The 19,046-nt window shown below is 46.4% G+C and overlaps 1 protein-coding gene across 1 annotated transcript in view; it reads left to right on the top strand.

Moving 5' to 3' along the window:
• PLPP3 (phospholipid phosphatase 3) overlaps positions 1 to 17,187 on the top strand; it is an 81,291-nt gene extending 64,104 nt beyond the window's left edge. The window contains exons 5-6 of the mRNA XM_037021754.2: positions 3,073 to 3,249; positions 15,247 to 17,187. Coding sequence (XP_036877649.1) covers positions 3,073 to 3,249; positions 15,247 to 15,372 — 303 coding nt within the window. The 3' untranslated portion in view covers positions 15,373 to 17,187. The remainder of the gene's footprint in view (positions 1 to 3,072; positions 3,250 to 15,246) is intronic.
• Positions 17,188 to 19,046: the final 1,859 nt, after the last annotated feature.

The following is a 19,046-nucleotide window of genomic DNA, read 5'->3' as shown; positions in this document are numbered from 1 at the left end:
CTGAGGGATCTGGGGGAGCAAGCTCCCTCCCATCTGCCTACTGTCATTCTATATCTGACTGCATCCCAAAGGGATTCTTTTCCCAGGGCCCCCTACTCCTTTCTCATTCATAAGCACTCCCTTCCTGCAGCTATTCTGATGACTGGTCCCTTCCTCTCTCCTCAAGTTCCTCTCATGTATTTATTTTTTTCTGCTGTTAAGCTCCTGCCTTACATCTGAGTCAGTGGAAGGGGAGATGGGTGCCTTGTCCGGTTGGGAAGCCCACCCTTCCTCTGCCCCACCCTGATTTCCCAGGCCCAGGACCTAAAATCTGCACAGAAGAGTTGGTGGACTTTGAACAAGCTTTTTCTGACAGCATGCAGATTTTTCAATTGAGGGAAATGAGAAAATCTCAGGACTACTAGGTCCAAATTAAGAAATGTGGTCAGAGAATAAAATCATTTGTGTATCATGTACCATGTGTAGCACATGGTAACCAGGCACTTGATGGACATTATCATCCATCTGTGATAACAACCTACAGTGGTTGTTAACACTGATTTTATATGTGAGAAAACAGGCTCAGTGAGGATTTTCTGATGAAAACCTGTGCTCTTTTTGTTCCCCACCCCACCCCTGCTAAGACTGGCTGGAGAAAGGCCAGACCATACTGGGCACGATGCAAGTTCCCTGAGGCTACCCCACCGTTCTCATCCTCCCCAATCCCCGAAGGAAGGGATTTTTTGATTCTGATCACAGAAGCCGCTGCAGGGTCCTTTCAGCCGCAGTGAAGGGGAGGCTTTTGGCCTGAGGTTACTTTTTATGGTTCTGAGTGCCTGGCTTAAAACCATTCTAAGTTTCACCATTGCTGACGCATCATTTCCCAACTGTGATTCAATAGGTAGATATTCTGTAAAAATAATGATGAGTATTGTAACTGACGAAAATAAGAAAATAGTATAAAGCATTTATCAATCCTTTTTAAAAAGATGTTTTGTATTCCATGGAGTATGGTTTGGGAAAGACTGACTTAGTAAATAAAGGCCAAGGTCTTTAGTTTGACACCCACCGCCCTTCAGAATTACCCCTGCTGGCCTCCATACCTTGTTTCCTCATCAACCCCCCCACCCCCAACACACACGCCCCTTCATCTGCATGGGAACTACGTATAGTTTGCTGAAATTCTGATCGCCAGCTTCTAAGCCATTGCAGAACCTGAAATACACACCTCTCACTACTGCCTCCTTAACCCCTAGCAAGTGCTTTTTCATCTTTAGGATTCAAGAGTCCCTTCCCCTTAGTAATTGACCCTGGCCCCAACTTCTTTCATAATTCCTATAAAACCCATAGTGTATTTATTTGTTTTTGTGTATTCTCCCACCTGTTTGCTACATAGGGCAGAATCACAACTTCTCATTTCTCTGTCCTCCTACCACAGTGCCTGGCTTAGTTGTTTGTTTGCTTGCTTATTTCTTTTTCCTGATGAGTTCCACAGATATGGCCTTTTGGGTGACTGTTTTTGTTTCAAGTTTTTTCTCCAGGTCTTTTTTGGTCATTCATAGGAATCTGGTTGAACTTACATATCAACTTATGAGTTTATAAGTTGAGCATTCTTATAGCTAGCTGCATTCTCATAAGTAAAAGTTCTAGCTATTCAAATTGTCCTTTATGTTCCCTACTGCATATGGGCCCTGTGCAGTTCAGTTCTTAGTGAGCTCATCACTATTTAATCATCTCTGCTATTCTGATGATTTTATCTCATTTAGATTTTGAACTGGTTATTTTTATATATGAGGTGCCATTGATTTTCATCATTTGTGTAGGAGCCAACAACATCAATGCATTCTCTTTTTTTGTTTGTTTGTTATTCTTCGATTTCCCAAAAATACATTCATGTAATTTCATAATCATAATAAAGTTGCCTGCTGTTTTCCAGGCCTGGGTTTTTTGAAATCATATTTGAGTAGTTGAAGATTTGGGATTAGGCACTCTTCCCGTATGGGCGACAGTGACTCTGTAATCTTCGACTCATCTGTCTCCCCAGGACTGGCCCCTGGCTTGCTCTTTCCTGCTCCCCTAAAGGAAGGTGTCCATTTGTCTCAGGAAGGGCAGAGTCAGGCCTTTGCCACTGTCACAGGTCTATCTTTAGGCCATCAGCCCCCTCCCCTCTGCTCTCTTCCCCTTGCTCCTGGTCTCGCCCAGTGCTTTCTTTGATTTGTAGTCGGAAGTTCCCCTTGTCCCGCTGCCACTTCCCCCTCATTTCCCAAGTTCCCACAGGAACCTGGGAAGTAGGTTGTGCCCAGAGGTTAAAACGGAAACTGCAGCAAGATAACTCCGAGGGACAATGCCCAGCTGACGTCATTTCAGCTTCTTTGCTTTGGCCAGAGGTGGTTTTTTTTTTTTCTTCCAGTTTTCTTCAGGTTCCTCTCAGTCCACTGACTGTCAGCTTCTGCCTGAAAGCTCTCTGGCATTGTCTGGTTGGTTTATGTGTTTCCTTATATTCAAATCCACGGTTCCAAGGAGCGACTTAGAAACTGATCCTTTGATAGAGAGTTGCTTTCTTTTGAAGCAGCTGGAAGCATCCCAGTGTCACTATCATGACAGCCTCCCCTTTCACCATTGCTTTATTTCAATGAGAATCCTGAGAGACAGGTAGTAGAGGGGGCATATGGCCATCATCTCCAGGAAAACGCATGGATGCATTAAATGAGTTGTCATCAGCTGCAAAAAAAGAAACCTTTCCTAACCCTGGTTACTATTCTTTTCTTCAACCAAAAAGGTAAAGGGGAGCTAAGGTTTATGAAGTGTCTAGAATGTGCCAGGTGGAGTTTTAAGACCATTGTCATGTATTATCTTCCTCCGCTCTCTAGTTTGTCACCCTAGAAAAGCTCTATTTTTCTTATTTTTTAGTACAGGAGCTAAAGCTGAAGGTTTAAATAACTGGCTTTAAAAATCAAGTTGTGTGTTCTTTCTACAACATGCCGCTCAACAGCCACATGGTTCCATTTAGTGAAAATGTAGTGTGTGTGAACCTTGTTATAACGCAGGTGAACCAAGTCGCTTAGTATCTGTTCCCTTTATCTCTTCCTCCAGCTGTACCTCCAAGCCCGCTTCACTTGGCGAGGTGCCCGCCTGCTCCGGCCCCTCCTGCAGTTCACCCTGATCATGATGGCCTTTTACACAGGACTGTCCCGCGTATCTGACCACAAGCACCATCCTGGCGATGTCCTGGCAGGATTCGCTCAAGGAGCCTTGGTGGCCTGCTGCATAGTAAGTAGCATTTTGTTTTCCGTATGCAAACAGAGCCCTGGGCTGCTTGTTAAATGTTTCCAGCTCAGTGACCAAGGCCAGGGAGCTCCAATGCCCTTCTCTGCTTGGTGTCTGAAGAATTGCCCACCCCAGGACCCCTTCAGTAAAATGAGGGTAATTTCTGCTTCCTTCCAGCCTGTGAATTTTAATCCAAAAGAGTCTGTAATACCTTTCTTCATAAACATGTAAGTAAGATTTGGGCTCATGGAGTGCTGCAGCTGAAAGATATCTTATATATTGTCTAATTTGCTTACTTTATTGATGAGGGCATTTAGGGTTCACGAGAGGAAGAAGCTTGTCAGGTCACATGTCAAGTTACCAGCAGAGTCCAAGTTCCTGACTCAGTGCTCACATGCTGCCTCAGTGGATGCTTACTATTCGGTAAAACTTCTCAGCTTCTTGCAAAACAGCTACCCTTCCCCCTGTGACCTTTATTTTAGGGTGACTTGGGCAGACCCGAAACTTGGTGTTGTTTGGAGAAGAAGGGGTAGGTGAAGGCCAAGCCCTCCCCGAAGGCTGTTTTTCACAGAGCTGCCTAGAGCATGGCCTTGGGACGGGCCATGTTCCGATTTGCCCCAAATGCCTGGGTTACCTTTATCATGTACGTCATCCCTGACTCCCTCTGAGGGTGGCATAAGCTCTTCCTCCTCTCTGAGCCTCCATCTCCTAGGGAATCTGCTTCTCTTGCTTGCTGGGACTGAGGACCTTCTCTGGCATTGCGCTTTCCTGGGCCCTTCCCAGGAGCTCATGGCAGCTCAGTAGGAATCCCGCTACTGGCTGGAAGTGAAGTGGTGCGCGTGTAGGTTTTATTGCTGTTAGTATAATCCTTGCTCATTGCCAATAAGAATCAATATACACAGAGAGGTTCAGATCAGCCCCTCCTTGTCCTTTCCTAATTTGTAAGCCTGGCCGCAGCCCCACGCACCCTACAGTAACCTGTCCATTCTGCTGTGTGATAGCGGTTACACACTGTGTTGAAGTTGTCGATATGTGTCTCCCCTTAGATTGTTAAGCTCCTCGGAGACAGGGACCGAATGGAACAGATGTTCCCCTGTCTCACCAAGTCATCTCAGGGACTCTGGCTCAGTAAGCAAGTATGTGCTTGATCAACAAGAAGTTAGAGTCAAGGAGTTGATCTGCCCTTTCTTGAGAACAGTAAGGGATCTTCTCTTGAAGGCACAGCCGTTGCTCCCGAGGAAGTCCGGGTCTGGCTGCTCATGCAACCAGGCCAAGTACAGGATTTAGAGTACAAGGTGGGCTGCAGTGGAGACACAGACAGGGTGCTTCAGCATCCAGGTGAGGGTCAGACTGTGTGCATGGGCAAGGAGAGGGCAGTGGTTGGGGCCATCAGAGGGGTCACCATGGAGAAAGTAGAATCTCATCTGCCTGCCAGCCTCGCCGTGGGAATCCTAGCCTAAAGGACTGGCTGTTTTGATGGTTTGATTCTTTTTTTTTTAGTCAAGACCAGAAGGGACAAATTGGGGGAGCAAACCAATAATGAGAGCAGCTGTCACAGACCAGCTTGTTCTCTGATGCCTGGCCCCTTAATGTAAAGTGACAGTGGGGGATGAGTGTTTGCACAAAAGGGTAACACTTTGCTGACTGTGCCCTTCTGAGCTTTGCTCTCAGTAGGAGGTCAGCCCAGGGGACCTGTGATTGTGTTTCCTTCTTTGTGCCACTGCCCTAGTTAGAGTTTCCTGCACCCCCAATTAAAAAAGCTTAAAGGTGCTGGGGGGAATCCTTTGTAGGCTTCCTCTTTTTTAAAATCCTAGAGCACCCTCCACGTGCAATGAGACAAAGTGCCCAGGAGGACCAGGATTTATATTTAAGAGAGAAACAAGGGGTCTGACTTTTACCCTGTTTGGCTCTGGCTGACTTTAACCCAGGATAGGAATTTGGCCCAGCCTTTGTAAAGCAGCTGCTCTATGCTGTCTCCTCCAGATACTTCACCCATTGGCTCCTTTTAGGCACACGAAGCCATTTTACAGATGAGGTGACTGAGGCTCAGAGAGATGACTCAAGTCGTCTGAGGTCAGAGCTAGTGGACAGCTGTGCCCAAGATGCTTGCTGACTCCAAAGCTTTGCCTCTGTGCGTGGCAAGGAGGGGTGGCCCCTTGGGTTGAAGGCCAGCTAGAGTTAACCTGAGGTAGAAGCACATAGACTGCTGTTTAAGGAGCATAATTTAAGGGTGTCACAGGGGACTTCCCAACCCACTAGGCTGGTCCAATCATTGCTTTGAATCTGAAAGCCTGTTTTACAGTGTAAAAAATGGTTTGGAAAAGGATGATAAATATCTTTCCCTGTCTTTTGCCCACTTAACTGCAAACACTTGACGTTAGGGACTTGATTGTATTTATTATCTTTCTCCAAATGGCTACTACCAGCCTGACACCAGGAGCTCCTGGTTCTGACTGGCTTGGAAGCCCAGCACTGAGTGATCTACTTCATTTAGGCCATTGAGAGGCTGGGGCAAGAAGCTGTAGCTTGTCAGCAAAAGAGCTTGAGAAAGCTCAGCTTGGAGAAAAGGGCGCAGTGGGTCGTTGCCTACTGTAAGAGCTGCCATCCTGGCATTGAGGACAGGAAAGCTCAAGACCCCAGATCAGATCAAGCCAGGGGTGGGTGCAGGGAACCAAGGGGCTGTCTGAAGACCTGGTGTTCCCGGAGGGAGGGAGCTGTGCGGCGACGAAGGGCAGCTGCCTCACCAGTTCAGCACATCACAAGGCCCTTTGCCGGAGCCTGTAGCCTCTGCTCTGCTTTTGTCTCATTGCAGAATTTCTCCCCAAGAATCAAAGCTGGCCGTCCTAGGGAATCCTGGGAAAAAGCCAAGCTCTCTTCTCAGCTGTGAATGTGGCTGTATCAAATGGATCTTGACGCCCAGAGGCATCACCTGAGTTAGGTTTGGAGGGCAGAGAAGAGGCAGCACAGTTAGATTACAAGACCAGGAAGCCCCAAAACCCCATGCTGCCTGATCACTCCATAAGCCAAGCTTCAGTGGACTCCCCCCAAACCTAAAAATAATGTATTCATTAGCATGTATTGATAGTTCAGTGTGCCAGCCACTGTGTTAAGCAATTTACACAGATCATCTTCAGTACCCCCAAAATATTTTATTGAATCCTACATCCATTGTCTCACTAAAGAGATGAGGAATGGGGACAGAGAAGGATTAAGTAGCACGGAGAGAGGGAAGCCTGCGTTGACCAGACAGTCTGACACAGAGCCAGCTCTGTGCTACCCAGGCTGCTTTTACAGGCCTCATCTCTGCATGCAGAGCCCTGGGCAATGGGTCAGGACTGCTGAGTGCTTCTACTGGCACTCTTACTGGGTCTGTGAAAAGAGTAAGCCCTGTCACAGGACATGTCTAGACAAAAATCACATGCTAAGCAGGAGCAGGTTCAGCTTCCTCTCCCACTGCTCACTAGTTGAACCCTTTCCAGAGAGGGCATAAAAGGGCACCCCACACAGACAGACAACCTGCACAGTGTCATGGATTCACCACAGAGACACGAGCACATTGGGTCACAAGGGCCTGTATGCTGATGTATATCTTTACTCATGTGGATGGAGGTACACAAGGCAGGGCTAGAGAGACCCAGAGGCAGCGGGCAGACCTGGTCCTACCTGGACACACACGCACACATCCTTTCTCTCTCACTAGCACTCAGAGCCACAGACACACACAGACGGGCCAGTGCAAACACAGGCACACACACATACTCAGTCACCCCTACCAAGCTGTGAACTCTACAGCTGGGCTCACAATACCCACCCCTGGACTAACCCCGGGACTTGATGAAGCAACAGACATCAGTGCGTTTCCTGTCTGGTGACAACTTGCCTATCTGCTCACCCCTCCCTGACCCTCAAGCAGATGGCAAATTACCAGGCCCTGGGAGGGGTCAGGGCAGGGCCAGGCCGCCATTGCTGTGGGTTAGGCAGAGGAAGCAGCTGCTCATGGATTTCATAAACACACAGCAGAGTCTTTCCTGGTTTTCCTCTGCCTGGGGGTGTGGCTCAGCCAGCAGTGGCTCTTTTGTGTGTTGCCGTCTTCCTCCAGGATGTAGGGAAAGGCAGGGGTGTTCTTTGTCTCCGCCCTGGTGAGGGGACTTGGGGGAAGAGACCAGCAAGAGTGCCAGTTCTTGAAGATTTCAGTGATGACAGCCCCCCAGGAGGAAATGGGTGCAGAAGGAGGCTGTGCCATACCAGGGACACACGGGGGCGGAGTAAGAACCAGCTCCCAGCTCCCCTGATGCTGTCTCAAAGGGCTGAAAGAGTAAATTCAACATGCTTGGTCTCTGCCACGAATTTGTTAGATTTTCTTCTTGTCGAATGAAAGATTCCCATCTCCTAGCATTGAGGTTTGTTCCACTGCAGCCTGGGCACAGGGGAATGGATGAAATGGCCTCCCAGATCTCTTCAGACCCTACAAAAGCCTCACTTTGACCAGCAGGCCCTGGCGCTGACCTTGCCACTCCAGGCCCCCACTCTCAGGTGGGCAGGCAGTGGTGCCAGGAACATGAATATGAGAGAAGGAAGCAAAAGCAGAGATAAACTTTGGTACCGTAGATGACGATGAATCTTTACAGTTTGCAAAGTCCTTCTAAAACCTCCTTTCTCATTCTGCTGCTGAGATGAATGGGGTAGGGGATGAGGCCGACTCAGAAAGGGGAGTCGTATTCCTGCCCCTTGCTAGTTAGGCACGTCTGGCAGGTCACTTCTTCTCAGCCAACTTTTCCTACATTCTATGATGTAGGGGGATAATATCTCATGTGGTCTTGGATTGAGGATTCAGTGAACAAAAGCATCACGTTGGGCACATGCAGCACATTGACTGAATGTGAATTAAGTACTATGTTTTGTTTTATAGATTCAGAGCTCAAAAGAGTTGGCCCTTAAAGAGTTTAAATAGTGCAGTAGCTTTCCCAGACTCGATCACAATCCACAATAAGAAATAGATTTTTTATCATAACCCAATAGAGGCACTCACACATAACTAAAATATTTCACAAAATAAGATTTACCTTACTGTGTGTGAGACATGCTAATATATTCTATTTAACCTTTTAAAATGCTGGTGGTGACCACCCATTGATTGATTTTCTAACTGACTAATGACTTGTGATATTCACTTTGAAAAACACTGGTCCAGTGGGGACAGACATTTAAACAAACAAGTGCAATAGAAGGACACAGGTGCTAGGACAGAACTCTCTACTGGGGACACTGGGGGCATGAGAGGGGATAGTGATTCCTGCGGGTGTTGGAAGGCTGGAAAGAATTCCTAGAGAAGACGAGTTGACATTTTCTATGAGATACAACAGTAAGGAAGAGCAGTAAAGCAGAAAGAGTAATGCAAGGACATGGAGACGGATGGCAGCCTGTGTCTTGTGGCCCTAGAATCCAGAATGATGGACTGTGTGGGATAATGGGGTGAGGTGAGCTCAATAAATAGTAGCCCCATCCACCCCTGCAGCTGCAAAATGTAGGATTTCTGGAAGTGAGGGCACCTGCTTTTGTCCAGCCTCTGTCACCCTTGGGTGCCATGTTTCTGAATTCTGGCTCCTGCTGGACCTGATACCCCCTGACAGAGCTGTCAGCCCTCTGGGTCCTCCTAAGCAGGAACCCTCCTTCGTGATGGCTCAAAGGGCCTTCCTGGACGACCTCTTGGCAAGACACAGGTCCCTGTTCTCCTTCAGAACTGCCTGCGGTTTTCTCTCCTCCTCAGCTCCAAACCCCTCTTTTTGCGGGACTGACTTCCTTCGTGTCCCTCGGTAGCAGTGGTGACCATGAATGACAGTAACTGAGGTCAGATCTGAATAGCCCTTTATGGGTATGAAGCGTTTTCACATAAATTCTTCCATTTAAGCCTTACAGTAACTATGAGAAGGCATGTTTTAAAATAATGTTTGCATACAAATACAGGGCAATTCCATCTTATGAAATCATAAACCTCTTCATGTTGTATGAACTCAAGGCTAGACAAGAGTGTGACTTAGGTTGGGTCACACAGCAGTAGCCATACGGGACTTGATGCTGCTACTTGACTCCTAGTGTGGTGCTCTGTCCACCCCATCCAGTTCCCTCTCAAATACACCAGGAAATCACTCAACACAGACGCTGGCAAATTCCCAGTGCTGAAAGCCACTGAAAGCCTTTCATTGAGGTCAGAAAGTATTGGTTGCAATCTGGTAACTCCCTTTGAGTCAAAAGACTGGGCTGCCAAAGATACCTTTTTTGCAGAAGGCACTCTCTCCACTTAGGGCATGAGGGTGAGCCAGGGCCCAAGACTTTTCTCCTGCAAAAAAAATGATTCCTTAATCTACGAGATGGTCTATTATGGTAGAGCGGGGTGCCAAAAGGAAATCCCAAGGACAAGGCATGGGGGTGATGCAAAAGGAGCAGTGCATGTGGCCTCTGTCCTCAGGCAGGGAGTGGACTGGACTTACTGAGGGCTTCAGGTGCGAGGGTCTGAGCACTTCATTCCAGTGCGTGGCTTGTAGGGTAAAGGGGAAACATGACATAGCATTTAAAGCATCGAGCATTAAAGCCTATGCTTAGTGCTAAGATGAAAGGTCATTAACAGTTCAGTATGGGTGGCAAAGAGAAGATAGGATGGTCCAAAGAAGGTCCTGAAATCTATTGCATAGATAAAGGAACTACTCTCAAAGAGATTATAAGATGTCAAATTCACACAGCCATTAAATGGCAGGCCTAAGATTTGAGCCCATTTCTTCATCTCCATAGGCTGTCCACTAATCGTTCCCTTAACTTCAGTCTGCATAACAACCCCTGGCAGTGTTTGTTAAATGCAGATTCCAGACCACACTTCCAGTAAGTCTGGGGTGGGCACAGGAATCTGCTTTTTCAAAGAGCAACCAATAATTCTGAAATAGATTATCTGAGGATTATACTTGGAGAAGTACCAGAATAGACAACTCTCAGTTTTCTTCTGGTTCTAAGACTCCAAAATTATTCTGCTCGTATACTTATCTCCTCTTTGCTGACATCTAAGCTCAGTGGGGCCTTATACAGATCTCCTTGTATAAGGATGTGATTCCTATCTTCAAGGAGTTCTCTTATACAGTCTCAGAGATTAAAACACTCAGAGACTTCACAGACTTTTAAAGGACAATTCTGTTCTCAGTATCTTCCCTTAACAAAATGGCCCTCAGAGTTGGCTGACTTGGCCATTTGCAGCAACAGGAGTGGACCTGGCTACCCGACCAGGCTGGTTTCTGGCCAGCTTCATGCTTAGTGAGCTCCAGCCAGGCAGCGCCCCAGCACGGCCAGACCAGTGTGCCACAGGGGGGTGGCATCTCTGGGGTTGGTGAGCACCAGCAATAAGACATCAGAAGCATCTTCTTTTGGATTGTGCTGACTCATTCCCCAAAACAGCCCCAGAAATTGTAGGACTTTGAGAGCAGATCCTATGTGTCTTATGGAAAGCATCTGTACATGGTCTTTATGTCTGCCTTGAATCTGTACAGGCTTTAACCTATTCATTCATATTCTCAACAATCCCTATTTCCCCCTCTCTCCTTCTCCTTTTTTCTAGTTCCTTCTCTTCTCTTTCCACACGAGGAGCAGGGGAAGAGAAGTCACTTTATATAGGAAGGCCCTGAACGTGTAAGCCAGTGATAATAGCTCTCATCCATTGACCTCTTCCTGGGCCACCCTGTGCCTTGTGTAACATCGTAGAGTCACTCTCTGAGGTAGGGATGGTATCCCTTACTTAGGTATTTTGCCAAAAATGGCAAAACAGATCTGAAGACAAGTCTGTCCCACTCCAAAGAACAAAGCTCGTTATCAGTGCTGCATGTTATGGGTGGGAATGGGAGGTGGTGACCCAATGGTGTAATAACAAAGCCAGTAGTAATAATACCAATAAAATAACAACAATGCCATTGATAAGGAGAGTCCCTACATTTCTCATCTCCTCATAGGGCAGATGGGATCCTCCAACCTTAGAACTGCCTTGTTTGTGTGTCACCTTGCTCTTGACAGAAGAGCTGCACTGTCCTGACATCTTGGGTGAGTCAGGTTATCTTTGTGCCCTCACAGCACAGAACAGCCTGAGATTCTGACTCAGAAGGTCAGAACTACCTCCCAAGATCACATCAGAGGGAGCCAAAATAGTAGGAGGCGGAGGAAAGCAGAGCCAGCATTTTTTCCCCTAGCATAGTTACCCAGACTTTTCTAAGAGTTCTGATGGGAACAAGTGCAGAGATTTCTAGAGCTGAAACCAAAACTGGAAAGAAAAGCATTATCTCCCAGTGCACATGCACACCAGCACGCCACTTCTCAGCACAGGCCGCCCTCACGTCTCACACATCCCTCTCTTAGGTTCTCCGGTGCTGTCCTTACCGGTGCCCATCTTCAGGCTCTCTGCACCTTTCTGACTCCTCCATCTTAGTTCTATACCATCATCATCTTAATCAAGTCTTCCCAACATGCTGCTTCCCTGCCTCAGCCTAGCCAGTGCCTCGTAAGGCCAAGAGGTTAAGGTCCAAATTCCTTAATGCATCAGAGGAGGCTTCTCAGGATCTGGCTGTCTCCTGCTCAGCCTCACCAACCGCTGGGCCGTAGGCACACGCACCTCCTGTGGCTCCTGGACATTTGCGCTCTCTCAGTCCTGTGCCTTGGCACACTCTGTTGCCTTTGCCTGGAACAACATGTCTGGCATCCACCACCCAGCTAACTCCGACTTATCCTTCAAAGCTAAGTTCAGATATACCTCCTGGGGGAAGCCTGCCAAGGCCGTCCCTCCTCCCCTCTAGTCTGGGTCAGATACCACCACATTCTCTGTGCTGCTTGCACCCTGGCTTTTCTCTGTCATAATCCTCCTAACACTGCATTGCACCTGAATCTCTCCCCAATTACCTGTGAGCTCTTGGAGGGCAAAGAACTCAGTCTTATGTATATTTACCTTTATCACCCCAGGGCTTGGTACAGAGCAGATGTTCAATATGTTTGCATATTTCACAAAAGCAATTTATAAAATGCAGAGAGTCAGATAAATGGAATTGAAAGCAAGTGCTCAGGGCAGTGTAACTTGGACTTGTCTTGGTGCTTAAGGCATAGGTTAGTTGCTTACTGAGGCTGTTATTACTAATTACTGTGTTCTTCCCTGCAGCAAAGAAGCTATGTGGAGTTTCCTGGGAGCTGGGAGTGGGCTTGTTCCAGGGCCCTAAGAGCTGCCCAGTTTGTACAGACCCCTCCCTGCCTGGGCCTCTGTGTTATTTACTGGATGGAAATAATTTCTGTAGGAAATTGAACTGCTCCAAGTGAAGTTTTCACTTTTACTAGTCCTTTCCGTGTTCTGCTGTTCAAGTGTTAGGAAGACAGAGCCCTGTTTGAGCTTTGACAGGATCATGTTTCAGGATCCCAAAAAAGTTTTTGTGTGACCTCAAGCCATGCTGGAAGTGGCATGCAGCAGCTTACAGGGGCTTCTGCTGGACCCGACTCAGCTTTTCATCATGCTTCTTGGCTGTGTGCATGGGGTATGTGAGTGTGTGGTTGCCCTGAGATCTGTGGGAGGTGTGGATGCCAGTAGGATCCAAGAGTGCTTGCTTCCAGTAGAAAGGAGTTTAGAAATTCAACAGCAAACATATTTTGAGCCCCTGGTATGTGCCAGACTCAACACTAAGTTCTCTGGGTGGCATAGGATGATTAGGGCCAGGGCTCCATCCTTAAAAAGTCTCGCATCTAGAAAGAAAGGCTGACAAGCAAAGCTCTGGAGATGTGAGAGGACATGTCATTTCTTTGGTGTCCAGAGCATTTCAGAGAGAAACACCTCTTATTAGACTAGGTACCACACACAGATTTAGGTCTTCTCAAGTACATTATTCCTTGTAACGTTTATATTACTCCTATCTTGCAGCTAGGGACACAAACCCTAATAGTGGATTAGTGCTCCAACTCAGAAAATTAAACTGGGAAATAAACCAGTAGATTAAGGCGGTGTCAGGATCTTGAAGTGGGGGATGTTTGCTTGTGGGTCCAGGACTGTCCTCTGCCTGCTGTATTTGCCTTCAGCAGATGGGTAGAGGCTGGGAGAAAGATCTGTAAGAAATGAGAGGATAGGAGCCTCTTACTGGAGCTAACTGCTAGGCTGGAATAAGTGGAGCTGAGAACCAGTGATGGAGGGATTGACTGGAACCTCATCTTCAGAAATGAAGTACAGGAGGAAAGGGTAATTTCTACCTGGAGATGAGGACATTGGCTCTGCACCTGTCAGGGGGAAGTTGAAAAGTTATCTCCACATTTAACTTTACTCATGTTCATTAGTGTTTCCTTATACTAGAAGCACTTGAAAATTCCTTCCCTGACCACTTACTTCTAAAGGGTGCCCAGGCAGAGCAGCCTGGACCCTGCTGGCAAGGTTGAGTGCAGATCTTTTCTTTTCTGGTTTTCAGGTTGGGCCCTGGCTAGGAGATAAACCTTTCTGTACCACAGTTCTCACTGTTCACATCTCCTTAGAAAAGACAGGGGCAAAAGGCTTAATGTTTTCCTTTGCAGAATGGCACATTCAATGGCACTCAGACTGTAAATGTAGTAAACTGTTACATTTCTTGGCACACATTGACTTTCTTGTAGAAGCATAGAAACAGCCTTGCCTTCTTTTCTTGTGTATTTTTTTTTTACAAAAAACAATAATTAAATGGTTGAGTGGGTGATATATGTAATGGGTACAACATTTCAAAAGGTATAAAGGGTTTTAGAGTGACCAGTAAGTCTCTGTTCTGCGTTTGTCAGTTGCTCCCCCTGTTCAGCAGAGAGCAGGTAACCGGCGTCTTCCCTTCTGTGCTGTGATGTTTATGGTACTCTGTTGGTGGCTGCATTGCCGTAGAAGCCAGATCCACTGTGATCTGGCTGTTGGTGAAGGCTTAGTAAATTAAAAACTTCATTTTCTTGCCTGTGTCCTGAGTGATGTCACGACACCATCACTATTAGTGAGCACATTACCTCTGCAGGACAGAAACTTTGCAGTCCAGAAAGCTGTTAGACACAGGAACTTTGGAAGTGTTTATCCCCCATTTCAAAGCCCAGCCATGTGTTTCCTATTATATGACATGACTGACAGCTGCCTCTTATGGTTACTTAATACAGACTTCTATTGCTGAGTGGATCAAATGGATGTGTGTGTATTTATTTTGCCACCTGATACAAAGCATTAATTTCCCTTACTCTGTAACTCACCAAGTTCTTGGAATCTTTCATCATAAACTAATTCAGACAGGAACTTTGCCTGAGCCATCCATATACCCTTGCAAGTGGGTGTTCAGTAAATGTTTCTCAATGATTGTAAGACTCAGTGAAGTCACATGCTCAGAAGGAGGAAGGACTTTGGGAATGAGTGGTAGGAGTTTTCACTGACCTTTCCTCTGGGTTAGTTGCTGACTCCCTCAGCAGCACAAGTCTGGCTTCTGGCCCCCCCAGCAAATTGTTGGTATATCATTAGGATTTCAGGAAAAAGTGGTCACAACTGCTTCCTTACCAAACTCCTGCTGATAGGAATTCACGTTGGCTGCTCTTTTTTGGTTACACCCTGGATTCCTTTGTGAGGAAAGGGAAAGTATCCTGGATTAATGACTGACTAATAATGACTTGCTTCCTTAGTTTAGGAATTTATCCTTCATTGCTATTCATTTGCCTTGAGAAATAAGGAAGTTGGTTTGCAGATACCGAGTAACGTACTGAGAGTCCACAGTACTGAGTTTTTCTCCTACCATGGCTGTGCAACCTGGGGCATATCATTGCCCTCTCTGGTCCTCAGTTTCTCTATCTGTACAATAATAGTAGGACAATATGATCTCTGTGGTCCTTCCCTGTTCAAAGCTCTATGGTTTGGGACTCCCTTTTCCTAAAGTCTGTGCTCCTGTGATCTGCCCTTCACCTTTCTGTCCCTGGGCCCCAGGTGTCAGTTACTGAGCTGGGTCTCTGATTTTGTACTTCCAGGTTTTTTTCGTGTCTGACCTGTTCAAAACCAAGACGACACTCTGCCTGCCTTCCCCTGCCATCAGGAAGGAAATCCTCTCACCTGTGGACATTACTGACAGGAACAATCACCACAACATGGTGTAGGTGTCACTCGCCTCCTGAGCTGTTCTTGTAAAATGACTGCAGACAGCAAGTTCTTGCTGCTCTCCAATCTCATCAGACAGTAGAATGTAGGGAAAAAAACTTTTTACCCGATGGATTTTAAAAAGAAAAAAAAAAGTCTTACTTTGTGGCCTTCCAAAATAGGTCATGTTCACCTATCCGGAACAGCAGCAAACTCACACCAAGTGCCGGAATCCTGGGTGTGCAATTGGTTTAAGTGTTCATGTTCTAGTGAACACGGGCTTATTCTTGAAGCAAACACTAAAACGATGTGAGTGGAGTCTGCTGGTCACCCTTGCAACCTGACGAATCCCAGGCCTGTGAGAAAAATTCATATTCACATGTTAGCACACAATGCCAGAAATAGCACTGAATCCAGAAAGCAGCCATTTGGGGGCTCCCCTCTTGTGTCTCCTTGTCCACACCACTCTAGTCTGTCCTGTGACTTCAGTTCAGGAAGTTTTGTTCTTCTTGTTTTGTTTTTGTTTAATATAAGGAAAGAGCAAGTTTGCTCGGTCCAGTGATCAGATCCTGAATCCAGATTCCCAGTCCAGCCTTATCATTCATTTGCCCCACTGATAGGCCAGCAACCGCAGTCCCTCACCATAGTGATTAGGAGACTCTTTGTGGATGAGTGAATTTCACAAATAGCACAAGCTTCAGAAGAGGTTGAGGGTACCGGCCCTCGTTTGTCTTCTTTTGAAGCCTCTTCCTGTGATGGTGAAACGTCAGTTGCAGGATGCTCCTGCTGTGTCCGTCAGTCACCCGGGCACATGTGATCTTTAGCTTTGGTCATTGCCTTCTCCCTGGAAGTCCTTGCCGAGTGCCCACGAGGATTTCCTGTGAAGCTTCAGAGACGAGCAAAGGTGAGCCCTGCTGCCGGCCGATGGAAAGCAGCCTTCCGTACAAGGAGCGGAGGTGTGAGGGACAAGAATGAGAAATGAAGCACCCTTTTGGCTGCTCAAAGTCAAAATGAGCCAGAGAAGCTGACAGTCTTGCGCCTGAGAGGCTGCCCTGCCAGAGAACAGAGCTGAGGGTGTCTGGGAGTTGTTCTTGCTAAGCTGTGTAAAGCACTATTGTCTTGGGGTTGATCTCTAGGGCAGTTCTTGGTAGGTTCTGCTGGGCGGAACACATGGGTTAGATCTCCGTAGCGTTTTCCTCAACCTCTACCTGTAAGTGTCCTTCCCAGCAAGGTCCCACTGTAGGCAGTAGACAGGCATCCCTTCTACTAAACCTTTGAGGAAAGAAGGAAGAAATGCTTTCAGATCTTGGACGCAAACCTTTCAAAGGGCTAAATGTAACCACATGGATCAGCCACATGCATGTCCTTATTACAGAAGCCGTCCTTTTCATTTCAACTTATAGCAAGCTATGATTTTTATATATAAATATTATATAAATAATGTATAAAACATTAAAAGTTAACTATGTAAAATATTATTTCTGAAACAATTTTAGCTATATCCACTATGATTATAAACTGTGTCTCGACCTGTGTTATTTACATTAGCTGCTTAAAAAAGCATTGAGTTAATTTTTTTTAATATCAACTAAAATACTATAGTTCTGTGGTAGACATTGTTTTGTAATGAAAGGAATAACTACAACTAGAGAAGGCTGTATAAAAACATTAAATTGTCAGTATTTTTGTAAGGTCCCATTTTGTAAAGAGAATAATATTCAAAGACTTTTGTAGAATACAAAGTGAAAACTTGTATCTGCGAAACTATACCTGTATTAAATGTGCTTTTTAAATAAAAGCCCATAACACAACTAATAAAGGAGTTGGACTCCTGGGATGTTTGTCTTGGGCTGTGGGTAGGAGGAGGGGAAATCGTTGTCCAGTCTGTGTTGTCCAGTCTCTTTGAATGGGTCTTCCTCACCTCGGGGCACCACCTAATTGTTTCAGTGGGAAATATGGCCACTGGCCACTGGCCTTTGGATATCAGTGCCTGAGCTGCTCTTTCATCTCTGAAAGCCTGTTTGCTGAATGAGGCTCTGCCTCTGCTCTCATGTCAGGCTCTTCTAAAGAGCTTTTGTATTCCAAAGGGGGTTTTTGTCAGAGGGAGGAGCTGTGGTTCCCCCAAAGGCAGATAAGGAGCAGTGCTCTTGATAAGGTGGCTTGGGGAGTCTGCAGACAGACTCCTGCATCAAAGGGAAGAGGGTGCACCACTGAGAACTGCTTTTGCTTGCGCCCCCACTTTCCTTCCCTGATTTCCTCAACCTGGAAGAAGGGGGGAAGTTGGAAGTCCACATTTATCAAGCACCTGTGTGCCAGGCACTTCTGCCTATTTGTCACTTTAGATTCTTAACAGCAGTTCTTATTTTGAGGAGTAAGGACTAAGGAATGCAAAGCTGAAACAACTTGTCTAAGATCCCAGAAGAGTACATTTCAGGCCAGGACTTGTATTCATTTACTCTTGGTGCTGTGTAAGTTACCATAAACCCGGTGACTTAAACTAGCACAATTATCTGACAGTTCTGAAGTCTCTAGGGGAGCAGGTGCCTGGCCTTTTCCAGCTTCTGGAAGCCATCTGCATTGCTGGGTGTGTGGCCTCCTTCCTCTGTCTTGACAGCCAGCAGCATTGAGCCAAATCCTTCTCACTCTGCCATCTCTCTGACTCTCCACTTCGGCCGCTCCTTCCACAGTTAGGGCCCTGGCGATTATATTGGGTCTCCTCAGGTTATCCAGGATACTCTATCTATGTTAAAGTCAACTGATTAGCAACCGTAATTCCATCTGCTACCTTCATTCTTGTTGCCATGTCATGTAACATCTCCACAGGTTTCAGGGATTGGGACATGGGCATCTTTCTGCCTACTACAATTAACCCTGCAGGCTGCAAAAATTCACTTCCATCCCACATGCAGAATATATTCACTTTATCCCAATATCCCCCAAAGTCTCAACATGTTACAGCATCAACTCAAAATCCAAAAATCTTGTCTAAATCCTACCAACTCAAAAGTCCCAAATCTCATCATCTAAACTGAATCATCTAAATCAGGTACAAATGAGGCTTTGGGTTTAATCCATCCAGAGGCACAATTGTGCTACATCTGTGAGCCTGCAAAATCAAGAAACAAGTTATCTGCTCCCAAAATTCAATGATGGAACAGACATAGAATAACAGTTATAGACATTCCTGTTGCGGAAGGAAGAAAGGAGTCATCTGTTCTAAGCAGTTTCAAAATCCAGTTAGGCAAACCCCATTTGGTTTCAGGGCATGAGAAAAAACCATGTGCTTGTGGCTCCTGCCACCAAGGTCTGCCTGCTCTTCGATGCTGGACAAGCCCTCATTCAGGCCCCGGTACTAGCTCAGCACGTTTCTCAGCATTTTCCTGTAAGTGGAAATGTAACTTTGGGCCCCAGGATCCAGCTAAGGAGATCCTTTAGTCCAGAGTCCAAATTTTCCCCTCATAATCTGCAGAACAAAGGTCCTTGCTGGAGGGAAAAAGACACAGCAAGTTAGGGGAGGAACTGGGAGGCCAAATCCCATCCCCCTGTACTATTCCAGTCTTTCCATTATATGTTTCCCATAGCAGTCTCCAGAAGTAACCCCATTTTGTGGGGGCTTAAGGAAAAGATGGAGCCATGCCATACAATGGGGCATCTCTGGGATTCAAATCCATGCTGTTTCAGTTATTTTTTGGCT

The sequence above is a fragment of the Manis javanica genome, chromosome 4, assembly GCF_040802235.1.
Source record: "Manis javanica isolate MJ-LG chromosome 4, MJ_LKY, whole genome shotgun sequence".
Taxonomy (NCBI): Eukaryota; Metazoa; Chordata; class Mammalia; order Pholidota; family Manidae; genus Manis; species Manis javanica.
The sequence above is the reverse complement of the archived record's forward strand: the minus strand, read 5'-3'. Positions and strand labels throughout refer to the sequence as shown.